Source organism: Caenorhabditis elegans, chromosome IV (genome assembly GCF_000002985.6).
Source record: "Caenorhabditis elegans chromosome IV".
Lineage (NCBI taxonomy): Eukaryota > Metazoa > Nematoda > Chromadorea > Rhabditida > Rhabditidae > Caenorhabditis > Caenorhabditis elegans.
In genome coordinates, this window is record NC_003282.8 from 14124057 (window position 1) to 14149910 (window position 25854).

The following is a 25854-nucleotide window of genomic DNA, read 5'->3' on the forward strand; positions in this document are numbered from 1 at the left end:
AAAAAAAAATTGAAGGCTGAACGTTCGGAGTCCGGAATAATAATTAGGTAAAAGTCTTGGAATTTCAAAACACTTTGAAACATTAAACTTTTTTGCAAAAAAAAAAACAGACTGATGATTTTCAGATTAATACAATTGGTTTTCAGCGCCAAATTTGAACAAAAAAAAGTGAGACATTAGTAGAGAAAAACAATGTTTCTTGAATGTAGGTTATTGCATTAAATTCAAAATTTCAGTACCGAAACAAAATTGATGAGAAATCGAAATTCTCTGGGAAATTATTCTTGATTTCATTCATTTTCAGATTCTTTACAACTTTGAATAAAATTAATAACTATAGTAAGTAAAATTTTTGAAATTTGAAAACACTTTGAAACATTAAATTTTTTCACTAAAAAATTTGAAAAAAAAACCGATTTTTTTCGGCGCCAATATTAGAAACAAACACGAATGGAGAATGTTAAAAAAAATTGTTTCGGGCTTTAAACTTATTGTGTTCCATGAAAAATAATTGATGAGAAATCGATTTTCCTTTGGAAAATTCTGTGAACCAGTCCAGTTCCTCGAAAATAATTTAAATAAACTACATAATTGCCTAATCATTTAAGAAATACTTCTCAATTTTATTAATTTTCGAATCTTATAACCCGAATCGATTGCTCAATAAAATCAAATAAAAGTGTTCAGATTTGAAAATACTTTGAAACATTAATTTTTTTTCTATTAAAAACGGTAAATAGCAAACAAAAAAATCTAGGCTTGAAAATGTTTCTAAACGTAATTTTTTTGTTAACAGTTCATTTTTATCAAGATTAAAAGTCTCATTATTTGTCTATTACATCTGGAGCATCAGTTGAAAATGGATTAAGAGGAAAAAAGTAATAAAGAGGAGTCAAGCCTGGCATTTTAACGAGGCTCTTTTCTAGGATTGACATATAACGAATTGGGCTCCGGAACCAAACAAATATCGCAGAAAAAATATTGAAAAAAAATTTTATGTTTTAAAATTAAGTGAAGTTCTGAAATACTGAACTCCAAATTAATGTGAAGACTACTGGAAATTATTTTTTTCTGTTTCTGCAAGAAAATAAATTTTGATACATATTGGAAAAACATTATTCGATAACTTAAGGTGGAAATAATCAAAACTCAAAAACCAAATGTTCAAAAAAAGAAAAGAAATGAAGTTAGAAGAAATAAATATTCAGAAACATGATGTAGTAGTAAATGAATAGATTGACATAGTAATGAGGGAAATCTTCTCTCGGATTGATATATTCACAAAGGATTGAGGATTAAGCTGTTTGATGTTATTGGTGGGAGAGAGAGTAAGAGATACACTGACAAGTTGTGACATGACAATGAAAAAAGAGAGAGAGAGAGAGAGAGAGAGAGAGAGAGAGAGAGAGAGAGAGAGAGAGAGAGAGAGAGAGAGAGAGAGAGAGAGAGAGAGAGAGAGAGAGAGAGAGAGAGAGAGAGAGAGAGAGAGAGAGAGAGAGAGAGAGAGAGAGAAATTTGCAGAAAAAGGGGTTTTAAGGATGTATAGAAAAGCCAAAGCTATTTAGGTTTGGTTGTTTGCTCTCTGCTATTTCAGTAGTTTCCATGCTTTTTGCATTTTTTGACGCATTTAGAACACTTCAATAACATATTTGCAAACAATTAAATTACTGTTTCAGAAAATTCACAAAAACATTGAATATCCGAGAACTTTAATAAAAGCTTATTTATTGACGCATTTCGAAAACATTTCAAAAAAAAAGTTTATACTGCATGCTTTATGGTTTACTATCTAAGTAGTTCTAAAATTGATCCCAGTAACAAGAACCTATTATATTTTTTTGTAGTTGATTGAAGTTGCTCATATGGTAATCTGGGTTTAAACTTTAAGGTTTTAGTTTTTTTTAAGCGGAATTTTTTGATGCGATTACACTTTGAAAAAATTAAAATTTAAAAAAAATTAAAATTTAAAAAAATTAAAATAGATCCTACTGATTCTGAATAAAATGATCTAAAACATAAAAACAGTGTGAAACATTGGAGTTTTTTTGATTCTGTGCAACAATTAAAAAAAGTTGAACTGTGAGCCCCTAAATCGACAACATGAAACTGAAAGTTTTTTTTGTGACTTTTCGAAAAAACGTTTTTTTTGTCAAAATTGAAAGCTATTATCTCAGAATTTAAAATCAAAGAAATGAATAATTTATTATCAAATTTGAAAATCGTCGAAACAATTCGGGAGGGAGGGGAAAATCAACAGTTATAATAATAAACGGGGCCAGATGTAATCTGACATAACATTTGTTTGATGACTGGAATAGAAAAGACGGCGATGATGTCCTTCAAATGTTAGAAACATTTTTCTAGCACAAGTAAATTGCCAAACAATTGAAAAAAATATGTAGCCACTTTGAAACAGAAAAATTTTGTGAAATTTTTTTCGTGGAACTACAAGGTTTTCAAGGATGACACATTCTATTAGATTTTCAAAGTTAGTTTGACTGTTGAATCCTGAAATTAAATATAATTCACGTAAAAGTAGTTATCTTGGTCAGTCTAATTTTAAGAATACGGTAATTGTTGCAAACGCCAAAAAAGTTCACATTAGAAATTGACAATACGCTAAGACTGACTTCAGCATGGATTAACACGTTTTAAAAAAGTTTTGAAACACAAAAAAATTTCATAAACTATATTGTTCAAAAAGTTCTCTAGAAACGTTAAAACAACTATAAAATTAGAAACAACTTGAACGGTAAAAACAGAAAAGGGCCAAATATCTGTGCAGACCCATTTCCAAAATCTTGTTGAGAGAAATATTGGAACAAAGAATGGGACAAACGGAAAAAGGGAAACTGATTGCGAAAAAATGTTTTCTAATAGAATTTTGATACTTTCTAATTCTGAAACCATAAAAATTGCATGCCAAAATAGATTAATTTTCTATCAAAAAAGTTTGCTTAACTTTTTACAAATGCTCTAAAAGTGAAGATGTGAATATTTATTTCAAATTTCGGTGTTTTAAAACAACATACCGAAACAGTAGTTTTTGTTTTAGTTTTTGAAAAAAAAAATTAATTGGGTTTTTATGCTTATCAAAAAAAAAGCTTGCTTTTTTTTAAAATTCGAATTTAAAACAAAGACTCTGCAATTATTGAGATTTTGAGAATAAAAATTTATCATCTGACAGAAATATGTTACAGCTTTTAAAATTTAAATTTGATATCTCCGTTTGAACCACAACTTTTTTCAGGAAAAAATGTGTTTCAAATACGTTCTAGATGCAAAAATTCTATCAGAAACAACTAACTAGAAAGAATTCAAAAAGTTTTAGAAAATAAGATATAAATGTTAAAAAATGAAAGTGTGAATGAACAACCCTTTTTTTCTGAATTAAAAAACAAGTCGTTTCACGATGTTTATTTAAAGCGGCATAATAGAATCGGTGTCAATAGAATCGGCTTTGTCAGATTCTTGAAAGTACTGAAAACAAATTAATTATTGCAAGAATGTATGATATAATCTTAAAATTTAATTTTAGAAAAAAAAACGAAGAAGCACTTCAGGTTTATCTGACTTTTTAATGCCATCCTTCAGGCCTACCCATTGGCTGGCAGAAGGCCCAACAGGGTAGGCCGGAGGTAGTTTTAGGCAGCGTTAAAGGCAGGAATTTATGAATCATTGACCTACTAAAAACACAAAAATAAACTATGTTTCAAAACATGATTCTAAAACATGAAATTTTGAAAATCTTTAAAGATGAAATTTCTAAACTCACCAATAAAGTAGGATTTTTAGACATATTGAAAATTACCTGAAATATGCAAAAATGAAACATTCTTACGTTGAAGTGTCAAAATTAAAAAAAAAACAAAAAAAAACTGTTTCAAAAAACAAATTTAAGCTAACTCACAAAAACTGTTACATTTCTAATCCAAAATTCTAATCGAAATATTTTTTGAAAATTTCAGCAACATTTATCTAAAAATATTACTATCCTGTTAGTTTTTCAGATGTTCTGCTTGAACTTAAAAATTAAACAAAAAAAAACAAAAATTACTGTTTCAAAATGTAGATGTTAAGATGAACACTAAAATATCTACATTAACGAACGTTCTGTGAAAATGTCAATTTACAGCTTGCTAATACCTCAAGTGTTCACTTCCTATTTCAACTGATAACATCGCTATGGTGATAAGAGTTAAGACGTCTAGAGTCTCTAGAGTTGTTGTGATATCTTCAATGGGTGCAACAGCAAAGATAACAAGTCGTCTCAATGGAAAATAAGCCCGGTTTCCCAGGCTCTGGGCACCACCATCCACTCAGACATTGACACCCAGGCTGGTAGAGAGAAAGAGACAAGCCATTTAGAAGACAGTACACAGATCTCTAGAGACGCAGATACTCGGAGCAACCGGGGGCAGCTGTGTGGTGGTCAGAGTGTGGGATGGGTGGAGTGGTAGAAGGAGGATGAAATTTGGATGAAAGAAAGAAAAAAGAAGAGGAGGAGGAAATGAATTCGTTTGGGTTTGCCCTTTTACTGCCACCCAAACCTTTTAAATGACATTTCTTCACCTTTGAGTGCTGGCGCAGATGGGTTTCGAGCCAAATTGCTTGCAAATTTGGACAAAAAAGATTACTTTAGTTTTGGATCTGGTGCATATGGCGAAGCAAAACTGTTAGAAGCTTCCAAAAATTAAAGAAATTTTGAAACCGACAAAAAATTAATTTGTGTATTTTTTTGTGTTTTTTGTCTATTTCGAGTTGAAACAGATTTTTTTAGCGGATTGAAAATTTTCAGTTGGTAACCTAAAAATTCTAATATGATTGGCAGACAGGAAACAAAACACATATTTTTTTCCAGCCCATGTTTATAATTAAAATTTGAAATTCAATTTTTAAAAACAATTTTACCTGAAAAAAAATAGGCAGTCAAGGTAGCTTTTCGGAACCTAGCTCTATTACTTTTTCACGTTTTTCAGATTAAATAAAATGATTGAGAAACAGCCAAAGTTTTTTCCCGGATAAAATATTTTCTATCAAATCAGATTTTATTTACTGAAACTGAATAGCCTGCTTTCCCATTGTTTATTTTATTTTTAATTGCCACCTTTCTATTTGCAAATAAATATTAATAACTGCAGGCGTATTTTCAACATCATGAAACAGTAACTTTATTTTCTGGAAAAATAAATAACCACGTTTTTCTCTATCACAATGGAAACTTGGAACTTTTCCATTTTAATTGCAATTTTTCCAAACTTTAATAGAAAAAAAGAAAACAGGTGAAGTTAGTTTCATTCGTAGTACAATCCATATTTATTCTACTACATAGAAATGAATTTTTCTCAAGTTTTTGAAAATCAAAATTTCCTAGCTAAATTTATTGATGAAGGAATATTACTTTCCGTATTATATGTCTTGATTTTTATAATTTTATTTTTATTCTACATCTTAGTATTTCCATTTTATGTTTATGTGAATAAAGTCAACAAGGAAAGAGATAAAAATGTAACTTTTAAAAAAAATCAGCACAACAAGCTTAATATTTTAGGCATTTGTATTTCCAATTACCAATCATTTTTTTGAAATGACTAAAAATGCTTTTATAGGATATATCTATTTTCCAGTCAATTGTTTCTTTGCAGTTGCACTAATTTACAAGAAAAGGTAGGATTTTGATCTATTTCGCTTTACTCAAAATGGCAGGTTGTGGTAGATTTTGAATTTTGTATTTTTTCTGTGAACTCAGCTTTGCAACGTTTTCAAAAATTCATCGTCATACATATCTAAATATGTTTGAAATTAACTGAAAATAGTATGTAACAGTTAAAGAAATTTAAAAACAAACAATTTCATAAAATCAATTTAAGTTTTATGTGTTCAGAACATCAACAAAGCATTATCTGAATTTTCTTCACAACTAGATTATGAGCTATTTGAAACAGTAAATTTTTAAAGTTGTGCGTTTGAAGTTTGCACACAAACGTAGTCACAACAAACTCATTTAATAAATTCTAGAAATTTCAGTTTTTTCGTTGTTCCTTTCCTAATTGTGATGGTTATAATAATCTTCTGCTTGCACGTAATCACTCAAATATTTTACTTGCTCATAATTGTTCTTGCCTTTGAAAGATTCCTTTTATATTTTCTCAAATCAACTGAACGAACTCTTCAAATTATTCAAACATTTATACATAGACACTTCAATTCATTTTATGCAATTTTTGCAATAAAAGATGCTTTATACATTATTTCTTGGCTTGTATCATCTGGAAATTACCAATTTTGGCTGGAGTTTTCGTATATGGTAAGTTTTCTGGTAAAATGAAACTCTTAAAGACAGTGCTTTGTAGAAAAGTTGCTTCTAAAATGACTTAATCATAATTTTGAAATTCGACAAAAAAAATAATATTTTTCTACGATTTCCAAAACGCTTCAATTTTTGAAATTGAATATTTTGAAAAATGCGTAATTGCTCAACAATAACAAGAAAACAACCATTTTTTTTTGTAAATTCGTCAAAAATTCAAATTTTTCAACTTAGACAGTATATTTTGCAACTCTAATATTTATATTTACATCTGCATTTTTCTACATTCCAATCATGATCAGTGTACGAAAATTAACCAATTTGACGTCTGCAAAACAGAGTAATCCTGAAAAATACATTTTCTGGCAGACTATTGTTATATTTATTTGTAAATCGGTGCGTTTTAATTTTATGCAATTTTTAATTGACTTCAACTGTTCTAGATCGCGATTCCAATAATTGTAGATTTTTTTATACACTCTGAGTCAACTATAGGCGTTTTAGTGGATTTCCTTATCATATCGGATTTGGTGACAACACCTCTAATAATTCAATTGTCGTATTTGGGATGCAACAAACAAAATTTGACAGTTCTAATGTCTGCGATCAAATTTAAAGCTTTTGTGAAAGGGATATTCACCCGAAACATCGTATCCCCTGTTCATCCAGATGTTGAGAGAAATGTCGGGAATTAATGAAGGGAATGAAGGTAATTATAACATGAAGATCGTTTTGAATTGAAGAACATGAAAAAGAAAAGCATGAACGAAGAATTGATTTTGAAAAATTCAATTATTAACATAGGTTATTTGAAACCGAAATTATTTTTCACAAGATCGTTCAGTGCTTAACAGTAGTAAGTAATTGTAACGAGTACTCCAACTGTTTCATTTTTTTATTTATTTTGTAAACATTTTTTTATCTAATTGTCAACTGTTTCTACGTTTTATACACTCAAAAAAACTGCGTGGCGTGTACGCAAATATCCAAAATTAAGGCCCCGTTTTTCCCGGAAAATCATGAAGAAAATGCTAAAATCAAGACCAGGGGAGGGCTGCGATCGCCGACCGCCGGTTCCCGAAAAGGGATCGCGGAAAATTTCAATCGAATTGTTTGCTTTATTATTCTGAAGGGAATTTTTTCCTCTCCAAAAATTGTTTTCCTCCTCAATCCTCTCCAAATACGAAAAATCCATGTGCCCTTATCGATGGAACATGCTTGAAACTGTTAAACTTTCGTAAATTGTTATGTAGAAGCTTCTGTTATGAATAAAATACTGCCCATCAACTTGAAGATTTCAATAATTTCGGAGAACTCAATGATTAACATAGGTTATCTGAAACCGAAATTATTTTTTCGCATGACCGTTAAGTACTTAACAGCACAAAGTAATTGCATCGAGTACTCCAACTGTTTCATTTGTTTTTTATATTTTTCAAACATGTTTCTCTTATAATTTATCTTATGTCGGTGTGCTCCTTCATTTTATAAGAATTTGCAAAGTATTCAAATTTAATGTTTCGCTTGTTTATTTATGAACAAAGTAAAAAATTGCATACAAAGCATGCTGGAACTGGGAAAATAAGCTTTAATCACTTTAATTCTTCTCGACTTTTAATTCGGTTTTTCAGGTGTTTTTAACTATGACTTATTCCAAGTCTTGAGAGCAAGCTAATACTTGAGGAAAAAATTGGAATTTGCAGATGCAACTGGTAAATGTTGTTTTTTTCAAAATGCTGCCACCAATGAAATGTTTGGAAATTATTTTTGATTGGTTATATTCAAGTAGCAAAAAAGTGTCCTACCTCAAAAAATAGGAAATTTTTTCCTCTTTCAGGTTGATGAACCACTGTCTCTGTATCTACGAAATTCATTTCAAAAAACCCAAAAATATAAATTCCGAGATTTCATATAAAAATCAAAAAATTGAAATTTTTTTTCGTTAGCAGATTTTTGAGTTGGAAATATTCTCAAAGTGGCCCAATATGGCTGATATTAATGGGCTTGTAATATTGTTAATAGTCTATTGTTAATGGTCTTCTATATAAATACAAAATACATTTGAAAAAAAAAAATCAAAATTGAGAAAAAAATACAAAGCATTTTCACCAACCTGACATAAAGAATCTGTAATTTGTTAACGCTAGTTGGGTGATAATCGAAATTTTTATGCAAAAATAAAGTAAAAAATCCCACTTTTTTGAGTTGCCAGAGCTATTTCCAAAAACTAAAAATAATTTTCATACCTTTTAAAACCTTTTAAAAAATAATTAAAACAGGAAACTAAATTAATTCCTTTTCCAAAAATTTTACGACAGAAAAAAGTTTTCCTATCCGGGAAAAAACTCCTAAACCGTTTTTAAGGAATTATTGCCTGATTGTGTATTAAATTGAAGCCGATCTCCAGAATTTATTTAAAATACTTTTATTATAATAATTTTCAAATTAAGGTCTGAAATCATTAGTTGAGAAATAATTTTTTACAATTGAGAAATGCAGAAAGTACATATTTGTGTGGTAAAATTATCAGAAATCAGAAACCATAGTGCTTTGCTTGTACTTGACATTTGTTTTCTGGAAATGAAAATTGAAAATTTTAAAAATTCAGCTGTTAAAAAAATTTCATGTTTCAATCATAACATAAATGTAACAGAAAAAATTACAAAACACTTATTGCAGAATATGGACTACAATTTCTCCAAATCCAATGAAACTGTGAGTTTTCCAGAAGGTGCAATGTCCATGCTTTATGCAATTCTTTTAATTTTACTGATTTTGCTGAACTTCTCCTGCCAATTTAAGTTTTTTATTGGTTTCATTTGTCTTCTCATACTTAGTCTAGTGACTAACATCCTTGCAGCTAATGATTTGTGAGAAACTAACAAAGTGCTTTAATATTTTTAATTTTTGTTCAGATCATATTTTGTATTCCCTTTCGCGTTGGCAGCTATCACCAGCTATACACTTTTTGTCATAACTCAAGTTTTCCATTTTCTGACGTTTCTTCTAGCAGCTGAGCGAGTATTGGTTTACTTTTTCCGATCAACCGAGGAGAAAATATCACTGTTTCAAAATTTTTTGAAAAATAGAATACAAGTTTTGTATCGCGCCTTTGTGGTTAGGGATTTTGTATTTGTGATTTACACCGTGAAATCTGATTCGGAAAATGTTTGGCATTTCACGAACCATACAGTTTTGTATTCGGTAAGTTTGAGTTTATAAGATTTATTGATTTTTTGGTAAAAGCTCAATTAAAAGAATTTTTAAGGCATTCCTCTTATTTTTTAGAATAATTTTGTTTTGTTTACTGCAGATCAGGTGCGAGGGCCTGTTTTGGAGCTTAAAAACAACAGAAATTGCAAAATGCATTGAAAATTAGGGCTTTTTAAGAAATTTAGAGAATTATTGCATGTTTGAAGTCCAATGTAAAGAGAAATTAACAAAATATGAAACATGCAAAATTTAAAAAAATCACTGTTTCTCGATGTGATGTTTAAGAAATTTTTAAATTTCAGATAATGTTTGTCTCCATCGACAATTTTATTTTCATCTCTGCCGTTTTCTATATTCCGATTTACGTCAGTGTCCGAAAACTTGCATACCTCGCATCAGCTCAAGAAAACAAACCGCAAAGATATATATTTTGGAAGACTATTACAGTACTCTTATTCAAATCAGTATGCCAAAAATTTGAGTATTTTTGCCGGTTTTAATGTTTTTATTTCAGTTTTATGTTCCTCTAGCAATTTCACTAATATTTTTCAATGGAGACTATCTGGAAGCCTATTTGATAATCATTGCATTTTTGAATATTCTTACAACTCCATTGGTTATTCAAATTAGTTACTTGGGGAGCAACAGACGAACATTGCAAAGTTTTAAGGAAACACTGCAGTTGAAACAGTCTTCAAGATTATGTTGTCGAACAACTGCGAGTTCAAGTGTTCAACCTGAAAAATTCTGAAACATTTTCTTATTATATTGTTGCGCAACTGCAAAATACTGAAAATCTCCGCGCAAAAGAATTTTTAAGAGTAGATTTAAAAAATTAAAGTTATTAGATACCACTTCCAATATTTGTAGATTTTTTTTGCACTAAAATTCTTCCATTACACGTCGCTTGAAAATAATGCCATACATGAATTTCTGGAATGATTCTGAAAAATTTAATTTCTAAAATAGTTTATCTGAAACATTATTTTTTTTGAAAAAAAATCGAAACTAAAATAGAAGTCATTTTTTTTGTCAGTTAATGAATATAATTTTTCTGGTGGATGTGTATTCTGATTGTATTTTCTTCAAACGACTAGCTATCACATTAAAATAAAAACATAAACTGAGAAAAATAAATAAATCGGTTTCAACGTCTTGTTATTTTCGAACGTGAAGTACGTACAGTGCGTGCAACTTCTATAGCGCCCCCTATTTTTTTCGTGTTTCGTCACTTTCCCAAACTTTTTTAACCATTATAGCCATTCGATTTCAAATGTCAAAAAAACCCCCTGTCCGAAATTTTCATGAAAAAATATCAAAGACTACGGTAATTAGGTCAAAAAGTCTGAAAAACGACCGTGCAACTTCTATAGCGCTCCCTCGAATTTTCGCTATTTTTCAATAAAATACCTAGTTTTATGAGATTTCTGAAAAGGATATAGTATTATATATTAAGAAAAATGATCATAAGGTCTCATTTTTCAATTTTCAACAGAAATATATTACTTGAAAACTTCTGGGATCCCAAGAGTGGCCTGAAACGCTTCACTTTGCGTTAGTGGCCAGTTCTCGGCTCCCACTGCATTTGTTGATACAAAACTTGACCGAAATTTTCATTTTGATTTACTGATAATGTTTCAATAAGTTGTCATAAAATTTGGTCAATATGGGCCAGGTTGACAGCCCAAGTTAATAGTAAGGCTAGTAACCAATCAGTTGTTCTATCGATAAAACACATCTGAGGCATGTCAGAGAATGGATGTGCGTCTTTTCTGGTAGACAAGATATCCATTCAATTAACTATTTAAAACAAATTTTGTCCGGATCGAAAAAATGTTGGAAAATGATCGGTAAAATTCGAGAAATATCCCTCAAACAAATTAACAGGTGCAGAAACACTGGGCGGGTCTGTTTCCCGTGGTTCCGCGCGTTTCATTCGAGATCGAACGACAAAAGAACTGTCGAAGTGTTCAGAGGGGTCACAGAACTTGCATCCGAACTTAATATTTCAAAGTGTTTGTTAAAAACTAAAAATTCACCCAAAAACCTGCGGGCAGTGAACTCGTCCAGTTTTGATGTATGTGCAAATTTTTTAAAGGAGATCTCCTGCATTGGACCAATCATTTTTCAAAAGTTTTTTGTTCGAATAACACTTATAAAAATTTCAACAATGAATATGAAGCTTTTCTACCAGAAATGAACCGCGTCCAATCTCTGGCACGTCGCAAAAATCTGTTCTAGAGAGAAAAACTGATTTCCTCACAATGAGCAGCGCTATCTACCTTACCTATCTTCACCGAATTTAATATCAACCTTTCAAAATATCTTTAGTGAACAAAATTAAATGATTAGTTCAAGTTTCGTATCAATACATGCAGTGGGAGCCGAGAACTGGTCACTAACGCAAAGTGAAGCGTTTCAGGCCACTCTTGGGATCCCAGAAGTTTTCACGTAATATATTTCTGTTGAAAATTGAAAAATGAGACCTTATGATCATTTTTCTTAATATATAATACTATATCCTTTTCAGAAATCTCATAAAACTAGGTATTTTATTGAAAAATAGCGAAAATTCGAGGGAGCGCTATAGAAGTTGCACGGTCGTTTTTCAGACTTTTTGACCTAATTACCGTAGTCTTTGATATTTTTTCATGAAAATTTCGGACAGGGGGTTTTTTTGACATTTGAAATCGAATGGCTATAATGGTTTTCTCAAAAAAGTTTGGGAAAGTGACGAAACACGAAAAAAATAGGGGGCGCTAAAGAAGTTGCACGCACTGTATACGTACTCTATTATGTTAAAAAATAAGAAATCAAGTTTGCGTATACCCTACACTTTTCAGAGTATAATTTTGGTTGTTTGTAAGCAGCAAAATAACACTGAAAATTGGCAATAATAAATACGAACTTTAAAAAAATTCTGAAATAAGTATATACCGTAACTCATGTCATGAAGAGGATAGTCTCTGAATTAAATGTCAACATATTTTTGCCTCCAATGTTTCATGTGCTTTTTAAATCTTGTGAAAATTTTTTGTCACCAATAGGGTTTCAACCTCATTTCAAACCTTTTTTTACCAAAAAAATGCTCACAGACAATATTTTCAGAAAGATTTACATGTTAATGTTTCGACTTCATATTTTAAGTATTAGGAAAAATTATCCACAGTGCTTGCTTCTTGCATAAAAAATCAATGAAAAAATTATAAGCAAATCACAAAATTCTTAGGTACCCCTACAATCAAGGCCGGATTTAAAAATTGTATTGTCAAAAAGTGACGAAAAATTGAAAATCGTAATTTTTTTCTCTAATAGAAGCTGATTTGAAAAAATGTGTTCATATTCAAGTTAAAATAATAATTTGTGAGCGATCTATATTAAACGCAAGTATAAGTTCAATGCGAAACATCTAAATTTCGATGATTACCGAATGTGTTTTCTCTAATTATAAAAATTGAATCATTATTTTCTGACGTACACTAAAAAAAAGAAAATTGTGAAAGAATTTTCTGGGAACATTTGCATTCTCTGCAAAATTTTGTACTAATAAATCAATTTCTTCAGAAGTTCTCCAAAAGCAATATTATTACCTTTTTTCCCAAGTAAAGCGAACATAATAGTTTGATGGATATGGTTTCTTAATATTTGATAACGTTATAACATATTTAACTTTTCAACTTGTCTACATTGAAAAACATCTGAAATTTTATGCACCAAGACTCTGCTTGATTTATTGAAATAATTATAACTTTTGATTCTTTCATTTGTTTCATTTCGTGCTCAATGAATACCGCTAAAGTTTTGGAAAATGTGAAGGCTATGGGTGTTTTGCGACTCTTTGTGACAGTATCTTTTTATGGCATACTGATTACTGGGTTTTTCCTCAATTTGTTAATTTTCCCGTTTTATATGTATGTCTACAAGAAGAACAAGGAAAATGATGGAACGGTAGGGTTTTTTAAAAATTATGGGGTTATTCAAGTAATGTAGCAAAATGTATTAAAATACATTTGTGACGTCACAAATGTATTTAAATACATGTTTTTATATACTTGAATAAGGTTGTGACGTAATACGTAATTTTTCTACACTTTTTAATTTTCCGACACTACTTGAATAACCCCATTAGTAGTACATCGAAGGCGCACATATACAGGGTGGGCCAAAAGTATGGTACCACGTTTGCAGCTCTATAACTTCACATGTGGAGAGAGTTATTACATCAATGTGTACAAGTTTTGTTCTCCATAAAATACTGACCAGATGAACGTTTTGAATTTTCAAAATATTCCCATCCGCATCGCTGCAGGCCTTCAGAACTTTTGAGATCACGATCTTTATGGCACGCAAGTCGGCATTCTGCGGGATTTCTACTTTTTCTCGAGGAATCCATCATGTATCTTACAAGTTTTTATAGTTCAAAGAATGCTTTTGGTCTGGAGATTCTTTAAAAACAAAAATCCAAAAAATTTCTGTCGTGGTATTTCTGTCATGGACTGTGGCAGTAGTTAAAGTCTTGAATGACTCAGTCGCCAGAAAGATGGATGTGAGCGGCGGCAGCAGTATGAAGAAAAATTCATTTTAGTACTTTTTGGCACGGTTTGACCTGACTTTTCAGAATTTTTAGAAAAAAATTAGCTCTGCTGATTTTGTGGCTCGTTACGCCTTGTGAAACCAAAAAAACTGAGTAAATTTCGGAAAGTTGAATTCATGAAATATTCAAAGGTTCTTGCTAGGCGCCAGTGTCGACACAGAAAATTTTTATATGCTACAAAAACAATCAAAAACGCTTCTTCACTTCTTTAACTTTCAATTTAACATAAAAATCATACATCTGAAAATTATTGGCGTGCGTGGGAGGTGCGTTTGTGTGGGAAGTGCCGCGTGCCAAAACGCCGTTTTTTCGAAAGGGTTCGCCAAATTGCCGAGGCGATTAAAATCGCACCTTATTGGGAAACATTACAAATTTTGGGTCAAATTGAAGGAAATTTATTCAGCTATCAGTATTCGATAAAAGAATGTACGTATGACGTGGCAGTCGCGCGAAAATCTCATGTAAAAGAGCGCTTCATGTGTTACCATACTTTTGGCCCACCCTGTATAACTTAATATTAGCGATTTTAAAAAGATGATGTATTTTCTGTGAATTTGAATTACTGAGATTTGAATACTGTAATCACAAAATCTTATAGGTGGAGTACAAAAAATTCAAGGCGCACGTATGAATATATATTTTAATATTAGGGATTTTTAAAAAGATTTTGTAACAGTGAAAACTTTTTAAAAGAAATTTCAGAAATTTTCGAAAATGATAAAACGATAAAGTTCCGAAAATGCAGTAGTAATAGTTTTGTACTTTTTGCCCATTTTTAATTTTCAGACACCTCTCTCCCCAGTTACAAATCACTTTTACAAAATGGTCAGAACAGTCTATGCCTTACCAATGTGTTCTATTGTGATCTACATATTAAAAACTTTTATAGCAGTGGAAAATCCGTAAGACCTAAAAAACTTTAAAAACTACCATAACCAAAGTTTCAGAGTTATCGGCGACCTCTTGATGGACATCATTTATGTTTTTCTGTACATCATGTACCTTATTATTCAAGTCTATCACTTATTGATCTTCCTGCTCGCAGTCGGAAGATTCTTGCTTTACTTCTTCCCAAAAACTAAGGAAACTGTTTTATCCGCTCAAAACATTTTACAAAGAAAAGTGAAATACATTTATGCACTGTTTATAGTCAAGGATTTCATATTTCTACTTTGTCTTGAAATTGGAAATTCAATTGGGAGCAAAAGAAGAGTAGAACTGGCTAAAAATTGTTATGCGGTTAGTGCGTAAAAATTTAAAAATTGCAGCCGACATTTTACAGGTTTTTGTGAATTTTGAATAGAGATGCCGGGGTTACTGTAAAGAAATTGTAGGAATATGGGAGAAGTGTATACTGATAAACTTACTCAAGATTTTTTTTTTGGAAAACATACATTTTTGGTACATCCCAAATGAAAATATGTTGAGTGGTGGGCTCAGGATGGGATATTCGAAATGAAAATGTTCTTTGACGCGGGAATTTTTTTTTGAGAAAAAAAATGAAAAAAATTGTGCTGTTTGCACCACTCTACATTAGAACCGTAACATACATCGCATTAGTAATTCTTGCAAAATCGGTGTGAATAAACATGACAAGAAAACTGTCAGCTACTTTGTTTCTCTTCAATCATGAGGTAACTCAAAATCATTCTAATTAACTTTTCCCTGTTTCAGGCCATATTCTTTTCTATAAACCTTCTGATAATCATATCCGCTATCCTTTACATTCCGATTGTAAGAAGTGTTGGAAAGCTCGCGATTGTATTATCTGCAAAACAAAGCAAACCTCAAAAATACATTTTATGGCAGACTATGATAGTTTTCATTTTCAAAATGGTAGGTAAATCAAATATTTATGAGAAAATTAACATAATGTTTCAGGTAACTTCATTTGTGTTTATAGATTTTTTCCTGGACAAAGCAGCTGTCACATTTGAGCTTATACCATACATCATACTAACAGATATTGTGATAACACCGCTCATAATTCAAATTTCGTATTTGGGATTTAACAAACGAAATATTGGAATTTTATTATCAACGCTCAAGATTCTGCCATTTTCGAATTGTTTGGCAAGAAAAACATCAACTGTACATCCGATGAGAAGAGTGATACAATGACAAGGAAGAAATCGGAAACATTGAATAATATGGTGATTGTCCAGGAGTCGTAAAAAATTAAGTTGTAACTGTTTTTGATGTTGCATTTAACTATCATAGTTTTTGAGTATTGCTGCGAGTGATTTGACAAGAAATAAAATTGAAAAATGAAGACAACATGAACTGTTTTATCGGTCCTGAAATACAATTACATTTACATATTCATCTGTTTGATTTTCCTTTTATTTAATTACCTATAGGAAGTTTTCCGTTGGACTTTGTGATTGAAAAACTCTATCCGGTTCCAAGTTTTGCACGTGAAATCTGTGTACTTCGGTTATTTCAACAACAAAAAAAAAACAAGGTTTTCAAGTTCCGACTTCGCACACTTCACACATTCCAATGCCTGTAAAAATCATGATTATGACGTTTCAATAAAGCACAAAAAATTATAGAAAACAATTGTTCTCTGATATAAACGTCTTTTCTCAATAGTTCAACTTTTATTTAAGCGCCACTTTGACTCAAGTTTTCTCGATTCCTGACGAAAGTAATTATATAGTTTTGAAAAATATAAAATTGGTTATATAATGTAAATTAGAACTTTTAAATTGAGATCATGTTTGCGAAACTAATTTTTGAATTTTTTTAGTGTAGTTTGGTACATATTATTGTATCATTTTTGTTTTTTCTCTCAATTTTCAAAAATTATCTGTTTTTGATACTATTTTTAATGCTTCCGACCCGAATAGAAATATGATGTTTAAAATTGGTGAATTCAGTTACAAACTATAAATTAGAACTGCTAAACTAAAATGTTCTGTGTGAAACCTAGTTTATACATAACTTCTATCAAATAAGTTGTCTTCAGCTTTTTGTATTTCTGGAAATACATGTCGATTCACAATAGTTAACTGTTGATTTACGAAGGGAAAGTGTAAAGTTACGCTGAATAATTTTTGTTCATTTTCTCTGAACAGAAAGTTTGCCAAGAATAATTAGCCTTCTTTTTAGTTCTTAACCGAGTTCAAAAAACACGTTCATACCATGTGAAAACAATACAACAATTTTTTGAAGTTATTACCTTGTTATTAGGTTACCCAGTTATTAGAGAAAATATTTTTTAGACGTACCTATGAAAATAACGAGAAAAAGTGCATAGTCTTAAAAACATATAAAAAGGGTTTTAAAAGATACCTTATCTTTGAAATAACTTTAATTTTTTAATAATTTGATTTTTAAGGCAACATTCTGAAAATTGATATCTACTGTTTCTAGAAATTGATAAATAAAATTATTAAATATGAACTAGAATGTTCGAAGAAAATTAAGTTTTCAAATATTGTTTTTCTCTGGATTCTAGTGTTTTGAAGTTTTATTTTGATTTATGATAGTTAATTATCGATGTTTTTCCAATTATTTTTCAATTTTCAAAATTGGAAACCAATTACACAAATAAAAACAAATTCCAAGTTTTTTAAACTGTTTCTTTTGTTTTTATTATTTTTTAACCAATTCTTTCAAGACTTTGGTTTTTGAAAGCTTATTCTCCGACTCCAGTTGGGTACTTCACACCGTAAAAATCTCAATGTTTTCAGAAAACTAACAGCAAGCCATCCAGGTGCAAACAAATATCAGATAACGTATTTAACCTTTCAACTTCTTTTCATTAAAACAGGTGAAATTATATACTTCAATAAGAAACTACTTGATTTATTGAATTAGCCGCCATAACTTTTGATTCTTTCAATTGCCTCACTACGTGCTCAATTGATACATAGATTTTTTCATTGAAAATCTCAAATCTATGGGCATTTTCAAGTTCACAGTGACTGTATCTTTTTATGGTATACTGATTATTGGTTTCTTCCTGAATTTATTGATTTTTCCATTTTATACGTATGTTTACAAGAGGAAGAAGGAAAATGATGGAACGGTGAGGGTTAAAAAATTACATATAACTTAATATTAGGGATTTTAAATAGATACAAAACTGTTGAAAATGCATATTTTCTGAAAATTTAAAGTACTGTGAATTGGATCATTTAATTACAAAATCTCATATTTTAAGTAAATTTTCCCAGAAATATAAACGGCAATACTTGAATTTTACTTTTTTAAATTTCAATCTGATTTTTTGCCCCGAAAATTAAAGCCCTGCAAATGCGTTTCTTCAGATTTTTAATGATTTTAAAAGTTTAAAAGTTAGCTAGAAAAAATTTTGTTGGAACGGTTTTAAAAAATTAAAAATTTTCAGACACTTCTCTTTCCCATTACAAATCACTTTTATAAAATGGCCAGAACTGCATATATTTTGCCAATGTGTTCTGTTGTAAGTATCAGTTTTGCTAAATTATACGAATCAAATGTTCCGTGAGTTTTTCTTTTCAGATTAAAAAAAAAACAAAAAAATAAAAATATCATAAATCTTAACTTTAGAACCATCGCAAAAATCTCAACTGGCGTATTTCTCATAACTACTTACACTTTGTTTGTTATTATTCAAGTCTATCACTTATATTATTCAAGTCTATCACTTACTTCCTGATTGCAGTTAGAAGGTTTTTGCTTTATTTCTTCCCCAAAACCGAGGAAAATGTTTCGCCGACTCAGAACTTTTTGCAAAGAAAAGTGAAATACATTTATTCAATATTTATTGTCAAGGATTTAATATTTTTACTGTGTCTTGAAATTGGAAAAGCTACTGAAAGCAAAAGAAGAATAGTCTTGGCTCAAAATTGTTATGCTGTAGGTTATTTTTGTGTTTTAGTATAAATTCCTGAAAATTAGCAACCGACAGTTCAAAGGTTTAATTGTTTGCCTTAATTTTCTCAAGAGAAGAAATAATCTTTGTGATGTATTCAAATTGTATTTGAAAAATTGTGCTGTTTGCACAACTCCATATTTGTAACAACAATTGTTCAAGAATTAATGGAAAAATCCTGCATTGTAAAAATCATAACCAAAAATTGTCGGCTGCTTGTAGTTAGATGTATCTATATTCTCAATGTATTTCGGACATCACTTTGTTTTTCCTCAATCATAAGGCTCAAAGTCACTATATTCAACATTTCCGGTTTCAGGCCATATTCTTCTTTGTAAACCTTCTGATCCTCATATCTGCTATCCTCTACATTCCAATTGTGAGAAGTGTTGAAAAGCTTGCGATTGTATTATCTGCTAAACAAAGCAAACCTCAAAAATACATTTTATGGCAGACTATGATAGTTTTTATTCTTAAAATGGTAGGTAAATCAAATATTTATGAGAAAACGAACCCTAAAGTTTCAGGTAACTTCCTTCGTGTTTATAGACATTTTGATTGAAGGAGCAGCTGAACCAATTAAAGTTATACCATACATCTTACTAACAGATATTGTGATAACTCCTCTTATAATTCAAATTTCATGTTTGGGATTTAACAAACGAAATCTTGGAATATTGCTATCAACTCTCAATATTCTGCAATTTTCGAATTTTGTATTAAGAAAAACATCAACTGTACATCCGATGACTATATCAGAGAAGAGTGAAACAATGACAAGAAAGAAATCGGAAACATTGAATAACATAATGAGATTCCAGGAATCGAGACTTTAAAAATTGTTCTAACTGTTTCTTATATGTCATTTTTATAAAAATATTGGTGGTCATTTGAAGATTATGCTAATGTGAAAGAAACTTTTAGAATTCGTTAAAAAAATAAATTTTCATTTTTCTACCGTTATCAATTGTGCATTTAAAACTAAAAATCTTAAACAACTATTATATAACAAGCAACAAATACATTTTACATTTTACATTTTACATTTTAAATACATTTTAAAATACATTTTAAAAAATTATCAGAATAAGATAAAAATGTAAACTGACTTTTCAGACTCTCGTCACGATTTTAGGCAGATTGCCAGATTAACGATATAATGGTTAAAAATCATAACGAAACAATTTACAAATTTTTTGAAACATAAAAAAATATTATCAAAAATTTACAGTTTCACTAGTACTATATTGTGAGATGAGTGTTATCAATAACTGATTCACAAAAAAGAGATTTGAATACTAAAAAAAACAGTCACTGTTTGGAATTTTTTGGAATAATACTTTTTCAATTTTTTTTCAGTTTTAGACCCCAAATTTAACAATTTTATAATTTGATTTGATCGAAATTTTTGTTATATTTATACTTTGAAACTAGGAAAAAAACAACACATTTTTGTCTTCACTAATTCGATAAGTCTCCGGTCAATTTTCGGCTTTGTTTGACATTTCAAATTACATGTTTTTCGTAATTATTTGTTTATACAACACATAATTGCGTCGCTTAGAAAGACCTGAGGCAACATCTTTACAAGTGACTTCTACTAAATACTTTAATCTCGGAACACAGGAAAAATTATCAAAAGGATTAACCAAACAGATTACCTATTTTAATTTTTCATGTCTTTAAAATACACTTTGAAATTTTAAATAAAGTTCTGTATTCTACTATTACGAAATCATTGAAAATTATCAAAATATTTTTTGTCGACAACTAGAAACAGACTGCACACAAGTCATTATTCTGTCCATTTTTCAGCTCAGTTTTGCTGAATATAGTTTTAGCACAAAAACAAGATTTTTAAATGACAAATTATCAACTGTGTTCAATGATTTCTATTTGTTTGTTTTTTTCGCTGAATCGTTTTAATTTCTTCTACCGTTTTAAATTTTGCATTTGAATCTGTAAAATGATTATATCAGTGATGGGAAAGTGTCTTCAGTTATTGTTCCTTAAAAGTTTTTCAAAAGTAATGAATCTAATAAATTGTGTGAAGCCTTTAAACTATTCCCATCAAATGACTTTACATTAATTTTTATGCTTTTTTTACGAACGCCAGTATTCTTTTCCAGGGAGTTTATACTATACTCACATGAAAAAAAAACGAAATGCCGATAAAAATATGAATCCGGATTCGCCGTTTAAATGTAAAGTAATTTCTTGGTAAGAAAAAACTGAAGTTGAGTTTACAATGCGTTTTATATACGTGTTGTTTGAAACCGTAAAAATCGGAAAATTGACACAAAGTTCCGAAATGTGGAAAGATTCAAATTTTTGAAGCCCGCACCACATTTCGGGAACAGGGTCGCTACCTAGACTCTAGTTCACGTTAGAATTGTTGATCACAGATCATATAGCAAACTGCAATTGACTATAGGGGTTCAGTGAATAGTTAGCGTTTTTTGTTCAGCGTTTTGTTATGAATTTCCTTACAAAAGAAACGGTTGGATGATTCAGATTATAACGCCCAATAAACAAAATTGTGGGGTCGGTCAACTGTTCAAACCTCACATTATTTTCATTTTCAATAGTCAAGAATTGTATTTTGCCGAATTACAAAAAATGAACGGATATTCTAACCAGAATCACATATTTCATATCAGATATGACTGTTTCATGCTGAGTATAGAATTATAGGTCAAATTTATTCTCGACAACCTTCGGGAAACACTTTCGGTTTCCATAATTGCGAATAAGAAAAAAAACAACAAGGAAGATTCACTTTTTCTTCGCATTCTCACCTGTACACTAGTTTTACGGAACTTTGACCGTCCATCCATAAGCCATATACGCATAGAATCTTCTGTGCCGACGCATTGTTAAAGTCTGTATTCAAATTTTTATTGCTGGAATATTTCTAATATCTAAACTTAAATTCTATAACATTAAAAATGCGGGTAGATATTCAATGTCTACGTGGATTGGCAATATTATTTGTGTTTCTATTTCATTTATTCCCATTTACTTTTGTCAATGGATATTTAGGAGTTGATATGTAAATTTTCTATTTTTTATTTCCAAAAATTAGTAACAAATTTCTAGATTCTTTGTGATATCGGGGTACCTGATGGCTCGGAACTTGACACATTCAAAAATTCAAAACGTCTGGGACATTTTCAAATTCTACTACCGTCGATTTCGTCGGATACTTCCACTTTACTATTTATTTATTCCTGTAACTCTTGTATTTGTTCATTTATTTCTTGGAGAATTTTGGTGGGGTGTCAATAGAAGATACTCTGTTGGAGCATTTTTCTTGGTTTCAAATCAAGTGTTCATTCACGATGCTCATCAATATTTTCATCAGGTGAGCATTTCGAGTACTATTTGAATTTTCCAATGATTTAATTGTATTATTCCAGTACCTGGCAGATGGAACATCAATAAATGCTTTCATTCATACATGGTCCCTGGGAGTTGAAATGCAATTCTACTTACTTGTTCCATTCATTATGTTTGGACTTCAATTCCTCAATAGTCCACTTCTAAAATTGATTGCTGTAATTCTCACAACATTCATTGGAATGTGGGCTTTTTTGCTGATCAATGCACAGTTTTCTTTCAATTTCATGTTCCTACGTCTATGGCAATTTTCCGCAGGATTCACTGCCCTGTTTTGGCGGGATTTTGAAAAATGTGAGAAAGCGAAGAGCACTATGAAAATCGGGCAAGAACCATCCAGTACCTATCAATTTCTGCGCAAGGATGATGTTGCAATTTGCACCATAGCAATACTGTTTCTATGTATTCTACCAGCTAAATTGGATGAAATTTATCTTCGCCCGCTGATCACTTTAACAGCGGCTTATTTATTCTACTTGGAGGACAGCAGTTGTAAAGTAAGTTAAAACCAAAAAATTCTTGCTTCCATACGTTTCAACTTTTTGCAAAGGGTGGGGCTAACCTTCTTCCAGACATCGGTCGGGGTTTGGCAAAAACTTTTAATCTATTTTCTGGCACGCTTTGCAAGCTGAATGAAACAAAATCGATTCACTGCATGTGCTTGGTTCTAAAGAGATCTGCTTTTAAAACCTACTAGTAGTCGGATTAAAATTGTGCGAAGATTTGACCTAAGACTGAACTAAACATCTTGTCAGTTGAAGAATGTTAACCTAGTAATAGGGCTGTGCGGCATCTAGAATTGTAAAAAAAATGCCGAACACATTTCGACATTCGCCGATCTTTTGACCAACTTTATTTTTGGCGAACCTAATTTTTCATTCGGTGAACAACATTCGTTTCTCGGCATTTGCCGTTTTCAGTTTGCCGCACAGCCCTGCCTAGTAAGCCGTGCCGAGTTATTCAATTTAATACCTTGTGAACTACTTACTCTAAAAATGAATTTTCAGCTACTTAGATCCACGTTCTTAAAATATATGGGTGACATCTCCTACGTTTTGTATCTAGTTCACTGGCCAGTTATTACATTTTTCAAGAGCACAACTGTTACAAGTAATATATTTTGTATTGGTAAGCAACCTGTGACAATTATGGATAGTACTTCCAATTTTCAGTTCTCACATTTATCATCACCATAATTGTTCATCACTTCTTCGAGAAGCAATATCTTAAATTTGATTTCAAATCAATCATATTGTTGCTTACTTTCCTTCTGGCTGTCAATGCCTTTGTCCAATGGAGTACCAGAGAACATCAGTTCTGGAAACCTACCTATATACCTAGAACTCAAAAAATTGTGGAAGAAAACTTGGCAATGCTCCCATTTATTTCTGCATATGAACCAAGAAAAGACAAGTGCGTGGAAACAAGTTTTCAGGAACTTGTTGACAATGGATATGTATTTGATTACTGTAACTATCCAGTAAAAATTTCTTACAGTAATTGAAAATTTTGGATCTATTCAGAAGGCAAACGGAAACCTCTCTGTAATGGCGCTTGGTAACAGTTATGTGCTCAATTTCAATGACCATATTAGATCCCAATTCAATTACAACTATTCAGAATGGAGATCTTTGTTCGTCAGAGGTATAATTGTTCTTTTTATTTTTAAAAAAATTATATATCAAAGAGCAACCAATTTCCAGATAGTTTCGGATTTTTTTATGATGGCGAGGCTGCCGCGTTACGCGGATCTCACAGTAAATCATCACTGGTTACAATGAGAAACCTAGTACAACTACACAAGCCAGATATACTGTTTCTCATTTCTAGGTGAATAGTTAGTATTTTAATTACCATATTCAAAAATATATTGTAGGTACTCAGACTATGTGAAGGGTCCAATTTTGAATGAAGAAACCGATAGAACTCTGGAAAAAATGAATAACAATATTGCGTTTTATGAAAAGTAAAACCCCTTTTTGTGGGATCAAAGAATAATAATTTAATTTCAGATATGTTCAGAAAATCTATATCCTCGCACCACATCCCCTGTATCCTTTGAATTTCATGAATTCATTCCTGCAGTATGTTACCAGAAAACCGAGAGAACTAGAAACTCTCCATCTAAAGAAAGATGAGGTGGATGAAGAATGGATGTATGCAAGGGAACGGTTCAGTCTGATTAAATGTAAAAAGTGCAAGGTTTCAATTTACATTTTAACTTAATTGAAAAAAAAATGTTCTTTGTATTTACAGGTGTTCGATCTCGGTGAGGTTTTTCTTGATAATGAAAAGTATTTGACATTTGATCGGCAAACCAAACTTTCCTACGTGGATAACGGCATTCATTTGACTGGTCCAGCAGTGAAAAAATGTGATCCTGTGTTCAAAAATATAGCAACGGAAGTGATGATGACTGTGAAAAGAAGATGAATATATGTATTTGTTAATTATCAAAACTCTACCTCAATAGTCCACAATAATATGTTTTATTATAACATCTTCCTTTGTTTATGTGTTTTTTTTGTACAGAGAGTGAGGTCTTTGGCAGTGTATTCGCTAGGATTTGGAAGTTTCAGAATTGGTAACGTAATTATTTTAAGTTCTAAAGATCTGGACAATTTCAATTATTCGGTCAATCATACTAAATTGTTTTCTGATTATTGTCTTAAAGTTGTCATTTTGAAACATGCATTTTTTTAAAGATTGTTTATATGGCTTTACCTCTAAATATTGTTTCAAATGTAAATAAACTTGTTTTCCAAAAAAACATGTTCTCAAAGGACATTCACAGAGGACATTCACATTTAAACGATAGGTACGGCCTTTTCTGAACACCAGAAATATTATTTCAAAATTTTAAACTATAATCAAATTATGATTTGTATCCAAAAAAATACAGAGAGCTATTATTTTTATCTCAACTTATACGCATAAAAAATTTTCCGATATCAGGTCACATCACAATCGAATGTCTTTTAAAACAAAAGCGAGGAGTGAAATTTACTGTAATTCTTATACGCACAGGCACATTTTCATTTAGAACATTCCTTCGTGTGTAAATAAATCTCCTTCTTGTTGAATAGGCCAACTTAATTCAACAATCTTTGGGATGTACATACAGTCCGTTTTCATAATTACAAATCAGAAAAAAAAAACGAAGATTCACTTTTTTTTTTCGTGTTCCCACCAGTATTCCGGAGCTTTAATTGTCCCTCCATAATGTATATACGCAAAAAAAAAATTCCAAAAATTGTGTTCTGATGATTGTCTTAAAGTTGTCATTTTGAAACATGCATTTTTTTTAAAGATTGTTTATATGGCTTTACCTCGAAATATTGTTTCAAATGTAAATAAACTTATTTTCCAAAAAAACATGTTCTCAAAGGACATTTACAGAGGACATTCACATTAAAACAATGTGATTGGTCTTTTCTGAACACCAGAAGTATTATTCCAAAAGTTCAAAATTAT

At 30.7% G+C, this 25854-nt stretch overlaps 5 protein-coding genes, 78 non-coding genes and 1 pseudogene across 85 annotated transcripts; 42 read left to right on the forward strand and 42 right to left on the reverse strand.

The window, feature by feature from the left end:
- Window positions 1-15: 15 nt before the first annotated feature.
- 21ur-4314 lies at window positions 16-36 on the reverse strand. The gene has a single exon (NR_058382.1).
- Window positions 19-39, reverse strand: 21ur-8578. Its single transcript, NR_058383.1, has one exon.
- A 274-nt stretch (window positions 40-313) lies between these two features.
- 21ur-12098 lies at window positions 314-334 on the reverse strand. Its single transcript, NR_058384.1, has one exon.
- A 181-nt stretch (window positions 335-515) lies between these two features.
- On the forward strand, window positions 516-536 carry 21ur-11597. Its single transcript, NR_058385.1, has one exon.
- Window positions 537-642: 106 nt separating this feature from the next.
- On the reverse strand, window positions 643-663 carry 21ur-5795. Its single transcript, NR_058386.1, has one exon.
- On the reverse strand, window positions 644-664 carry 21ur-7628. Its single transcript, NR_058387.1, has one exon.
- On the reverse strand, window positions 646-666 carry 21ur-10419. The gene has a single exon (NR_058388.1).
- A 377-nt stretch (window positions 667-1043) lies between these two features.
- Window positions 1044-1064, forward strand: 21ur-11067. Its single transcript, NR_058389.1, has one exon.
- A 52-nt stretch (window positions 1065-1116) lies between these two features.
- On the forward strand, window positions 1117-1137 carry 21ur-4619. The gene has a single exon (NR_058390.1).
- On the forward strand, window positions 1120-1140 carry 21ur-4431. Its single transcript, NR_058391.1, has one exon.
- Window positions 1141-1713: 573 nt separating this feature from the next.
- Window positions 1714-1734, forward strand: 21ur-2960. Its single transcript, NR_058392.1, has one exon.
- A 124-nt stretch (window positions 1735-1858) lies between these two features.
- On the forward strand, window positions 1859-1879 carry 21ur-10388. The gene has a single exon (NR_058393.1).
- Window positions 1880-1967: 88 nt separating this feature from the next.
- Window positions 1968-1988, reverse strand: 21ur-4375. The gene has a single exon (NR_058394.1).
- A 47-nt stretch (window positions 1989-2035) lies between these two features.
- Window positions 2036-2056, forward strand: 21ur-12232. The gene has a single exon (NR_058395.1).
- On the reverse strand, window positions 2042-2062 carry 21ur-5394. Its single transcript, NR_058396.1, has one exon.
- Window positions 2046-2066, reverse strand: 21ur-12130. The gene has a single exon (NR_058397.1).
- A 282-nt stretch (window positions 2067-2348) lies between these two features.
- On the reverse strand, window positions 2349-2369 carry 21ur-1210. Its single transcript, NR_058398.1, has one exon.
- A 235-nt stretch (window positions 2370-2604) lies between these two features.
- Window positions 2605-2625, reverse strand: 21ur-1492. Its single transcript, NR_058399.1, has one exon.
- A 348-nt stretch (window positions 2626-2973) lies between these two features.
- On the reverse strand, window positions 2974-2994 carry 21ur-4861. The gene has a single exon (NR_058400.1).
- On the reverse strand, window positions 2975-2995 carry 21ur-14424. Its single transcript, NR_058401.1, has one exon.
- A 425-nt stretch (window positions 2996-3420) lies between these two features.
- Window positions 3421-3799, reverse strand: H12I19.115 (3-isopropylmalate dehydrogenase; the record flags this gene model as incomplete). Its single annotated transcript, NM_001268863.1, has 2 exons — window positions 3421-3480; window positions 3776-3799. 2 exons carry the CDS (start codon window positions 3797-3799, stop codon window positions 3421-3423), a joined length of 84 nt encoding a protein of 27 aa, NP_001255792.1.
- Window positions 3450-3470, forward strand: 21ur-777. The gene has a single exon (NR_058402.1).
- 21ur-2546 lies at window positions 3666-3686 on the reverse strand. Its single transcript, NR_058403.1, has one exon.
- A 124-nt stretch (window positions 3800-3923) lies between the features above and the next one.
- On the forward strand, window positions 3924-3944 carry 21ur-12746. Its single transcript, NR_058404.1, has one exon.
- On the forward strand, window positions 3925-3945 carry 21ur-5372. The gene has a single exon (NR_058405.1).
- A 157-nt stretch (window positions 3946-4102) lies between these two features.
- 21ur-5281 lies at window positions 4103-4123 on the forward strand. Its single transcript, NR_058406.1, has one exon.
- Window positions 4124-4646: 523 nt separating this feature from the next.
- On the reverse strand, window positions 4647-4667 carry 21ur-6161. The gene has a single exon (NR_058407.1).
- A 118-nt stretch (window positions 4668-4785) lies between these two features.
- On the forward strand, window positions 4786-4806 carry 21ur-5406. The gene has a single exon (NR_058408.1).
- A 131-nt stretch (window positions 4807-4937) lies between these two features.
- Window positions 4938-4958, reverse strand: 21ur-2486. The gene has a single exon (NR_058409.1).
- 21ur-15456 lies at window positions 4941-4961 on the reverse strand. The gene has a single exon (NR_058410.1).
- Window positions 4962-5100: 139 nt separating this feature from the next.
- 21ur-1408 lies at window positions 5101-5121 on the reverse strand. Its single transcript, NR_058411.1, has one exon.
- On the reverse strand, window positions 5102-5122 carry 21ur-7178. The gene has a single exon (NR_058412.1).
- A 212-nt stretch (window positions 5123-5334) lies between these two features.
- Window positions 5335-7005, forward strand: srz-42 (Serpentine Receptor, class Z; the record flags this gene model as incomplete). Its single annotated transcript, NM_070306.2, has 5 exons — window positions 5335-5508; window positions 5552-5667; window positions 6028-6307; window positions 6545-6706; window positions 6754-7005. 5 exons carry the CDS (start codon window positions 5335-5337, stop codon window positions 7003-7005), a joined length of 984 nt encoding a protein of 327 aa, NP_502707.2.
- Window positions 5876-5896, reverse strand: 21ur-11883. The gene has a single exon (NR_058413.1).
- On the reverse strand, window positions 5879-5899 carry 21ur-1969. Its single transcript, NR_058414.1, has one exon.
- 21ur-12576 lies at window positions 5893-5913 on the forward strand. The gene has a single exon (NR_058415.1).
- A 56-nt stretch (window positions 7006-7061) lies between the features above and the next one.
- 21ur-10701 lies at window positions 7062-7082 on the reverse strand. Its single transcript, NR_058416.1, has one exon.
- Window positions 7063-7083, reverse strand: 21ur-8127. The gene has a single exon (NR_058417.1).
- A 506-nt stretch (window positions 7084-7589) lies between these two features.
- 21ur-893 lies at window positions 7590-7610 on the reverse strand. Its single transcript, NR_058418.1, has one exon.
- A 156-nt stretch (window positions 7611-7766) lies between these two features.
- On the forward strand, window positions 7767-7787 carry 21ur-1324. Its single transcript, NR_058419.1, has one exon.
- Window positions 7788-8013: 226 nt separating this feature from the next.
- srz-59 (Serpentine Receptor, class Z) lies at window positions 8014-10679 on the forward strand (the record flags this gene model as incomplete). The annotated part of the gene is made up of 5 exons (NM_001307292.2): window positions 8014-8022; window positions 8990-9180; window positions 9226-9514; window positions 9826-9987; window positions 10038-10679. The coding sequence occupies 5 exons, from the start codon at window positions 8014-8016 to the stop codon at window positions 10272-10274; spliced, it is 888 nt and encodes a 295-aa protein (NP_001294221.1). The 3' UTR covers window positions 10275-10679.
- 21ur-3571 lies at window positions 8458-8478 on the forward strand. Its single transcript, NR_058420.1, has one exon.
- 21ur-11324 lies at window positions 8523-8543 on the reverse strand. The gene has a single exon (NR_058421.1).
- 21ur-6409 lies at window positions 8981-9001 on the forward strand. The gene has a single exon (NR_058422.1).
- Window positions 8985-9005, forward strand: 21ur-9296. Its single transcript, NR_058423.1, has one exon.
- On the forward strand, window positions 9830-9850 carry 21ur-9132. Its single transcript, NR_058424.1, has one exon.
- On the reverse strand, window positions 10441-10461 carry 21ur-2064. Its single transcript, NR_058425.1, has one exon.
- A 1888-nt stretch (window positions 10680-12567) lies between the features above and the next one.
- Window positions 12568-12588, forward strand: 21ur-4794. The gene has a single exon (NR_058426.1).
- A 104-nt stretch (window positions 12589-12692) lies between these two features.
- 21ur-2564 lies at window positions 12693-12713 on the forward strand. The gene has a single exon (NR_058427.1).
- Window positions 12714-13306: 593 nt separating this feature from the next.
- Window positions 13307-16238, forward strand: srz-31 (Serpentine Receptor, class Z; the record flags this gene model as incomplete). Its single annotated transcript, NM_070307.1, has 5 exons — window positions 13307-13471; window positions 14904-15019; window positions 15065-15356; window positions 15792-15953; window positions 15999-16238. The coding sequence occupies 5 exons, from the start codon at window positions 13307-13309 to the stop codon at window positions 16236-16238; spliced, it is 975 nt and encodes a 324-aa protein (NP_502708.1).
- 21ur-728 lies at window positions 14728-14748 on the reverse strand. Its single transcript, NR_058428.1, has one exon.
- Window positions 14943-14963, reverse strand: 21ur-4496. Its single transcript, NR_058429.1, has one exon.
- 21ur-5185 lies at window positions 15678-15698 on the forward strand. Its single transcript, NR_058430.1, has one exon.
- 21ur-11424 lies at window positions 15681-15701 on the forward strand. The gene has a single exon (NR_058431.1).
- A 113-nt stretch (window positions 16239-16351) lies between the features above and the next one.
- 21ur-771 lies at window positions 16352-16372 on the forward strand. The gene has a single exon (NR_058432.1).
- A 117-nt stretch (window positions 16373-16489) lies between these two features.
- 21ur-14786 lies at window positions 16490-16510 on the forward strand. Its single transcript, NR_058433.1, has one exon.
- Window positions 16511-16593: 83 nt separating this feature from the next.
- Window positions 16594-16614, reverse strand: 21ur-14697. The gene has a single exon (NR_058434.1).
- A 358-nt stretch (window positions 16615-16972) lies between these two features.
- On the forward strand, window positions 16973-16993 carry 21ur-15253. Its single transcript, NR_058435.1, has one exon.
- 21ur-9626 lies at window positions 16978-16998 on the forward strand. The gene has a single exon (NR_058436.1).
- Window positions 16999-17531: 533 nt separating this feature from the next.
- 21ur-6175 lies at window positions 17532-17552 on the forward strand. The gene has a single exon (NR_058437.1).
- Window positions 17535-17555, forward strand: 21ur-577. The gene has a single exon (NR_058438.1).
- Window positions 17556-17914: 359 nt separating this feature from the next.
- 21ur-11771 lies at window positions 17915-17935 on the forward strand. The gene has a single exon (NR_058439.1).
- An 89-nt stretch (window positions 17936-18024) lies between these two features.
- Window positions 18025-19817, forward strand: srz-30 (annotated as a pseudogene). The gene is made up of 6 exons: window positions 18025-18153; window positions 18475-18590; window positions 18657-18735; window positions 18756-18965; window positions 19301-19462; window positions 19509-19817. Coding segments are annotated over exons 1-6 (1005 nt in total).
- 21ur-10489 lies at window positions 18381-18401 on the reverse strand. Its single transcript, NR_058440.1, has one exon.
- Window positions 18385-18405, reverse strand: 21ur-15075. The gene has a single exon (NR_058441.1).
- On the forward strand, window positions 18943-18963 carry 21ur-11129. Its single transcript, NR_058442.1, has one exon.
- On the forward strand, window positions 19150-19170 carry 21ur-1960. Its single transcript, NR_058443.1, has one exon.
- 21ur-13853 lies at window positions 19689-19709 on the reverse strand. Its single transcript, NR_058444.1, has one exon.
- On the forward strand, window positions 19729-19749 carry 21ur-13264. Its single transcript, NR_058445.1, has one exon.
- Window positions 19818-19875: 58 nt separating the features above from the next.
- On the forward strand, window positions 19876-19896 carry 21ur-5863. Its single transcript, NR_058446.1, has one exon.
- Window positions 19897-19983: 87 nt separating this feature from the next.
- On the forward strand, window positions 19984-20004 carry 21ur-3965. Its single transcript, NR_058447.1, has one exon.
- A 115-nt stretch (window positions 20005-20119) lies between these two features.
- Window positions 20120-20140, reverse strand: 21ur-7127. Its single transcript, NR_058448.1, has one exon.
- On the reverse strand, window positions 20121-20141 carry 21ur-13043. The gene has a single exon (NR_058449.1).
- Window positions 20142-20256: 115 nt separating this feature from the next.
- On the forward strand, window positions 20257-20277 carry 21ur-5576. The gene has a single exon (NR_058450.1).
- On the forward strand, window positions 20258-20278 carry 21ur-15119. The gene has a single exon (NR_058451.1).
- Window positions 20279-20694: 416 nt separating this feature from the next.
- On the reverse strand, window positions 20695-20715 carry 21ur-10057. The gene has a single exon (NR_058452.1).
- On the reverse strand, window positions 20696-20716 carry 21ur-2974. Its single transcript, NR_058453.1, has one exon.
- A 160-nt stretch (window positions 20717-20876) lies between these two features.
- 21ur-8237 lies at window positions 20877-20897 on the reverse strand. Its single transcript, NR_058454.1, has one exon.
- Window positions 20878-20898, reverse strand: 21ur-8279. Its single transcript, NR_058455.1, has one exon.
- Window positions 20899-20963: 65 nt separating this feature from the next.
- Window positions 20964-20984, forward strand: 21ur-544. The gene has a single exon (NR_058456.1).
- A 207-nt stretch (window positions 20985-21191) lies between these two features.
- Window positions 21192-21212, reverse strand: 21ur-9978. The gene has a single exon (NR_058457.1).
- A 625-nt stretch (window positions 21213-21837) lies between these two features.
- Window positions 21838-24813, forward strand: oac-37 (Acyltransferase; the record flags this gene model as incomplete). Of its 2 annotated transcripts, none has more annotated exons than NM_070309.4 (10): window positions 21838-22033; window positions 22081-22345; window positions 22401-22877; window positions 23388-23508; window positions 23553-23860; window positions 23904-24024; window positions 24084-24210; window positions 24257-24346; window positions 24393-24582; window positions 24637-24813. In NM_070309.4, exons 1-10 carry the CDS (start codon window positions 21930-21932, stop codon window positions 24811-24813), a joined length of 1980 nt encoding a protein of 659 aa, NP_502710.2. In that variant the 5' UTR covers window positions 21838-21929. The 2 variants fall into 2 exon arrangements, 1 of the variants encoding a protein (NP_502710.2); NR_131638.1 differs by having other exon boundaries at window positions 21930-22033; window positions 23553-23849.
- Window positions 22581-22643, reverse strand: H12I19.116. The gene has a single exon (NR_058458.1). It is a non-coding gene; the product is annotated as an Unclassified non-coding RNA H12I19.116 (non-coding RNA).
- A 190-nt stretch (window positions 24814-25003) lies between the features above and the next one.
- 21ur-3356 lies at window positions 25004-25024 on the reverse strand. Its single transcript, NR_058459.1, has one exon.
- Window positions 25025-25854: the final 830 nt, after the last annotated feature.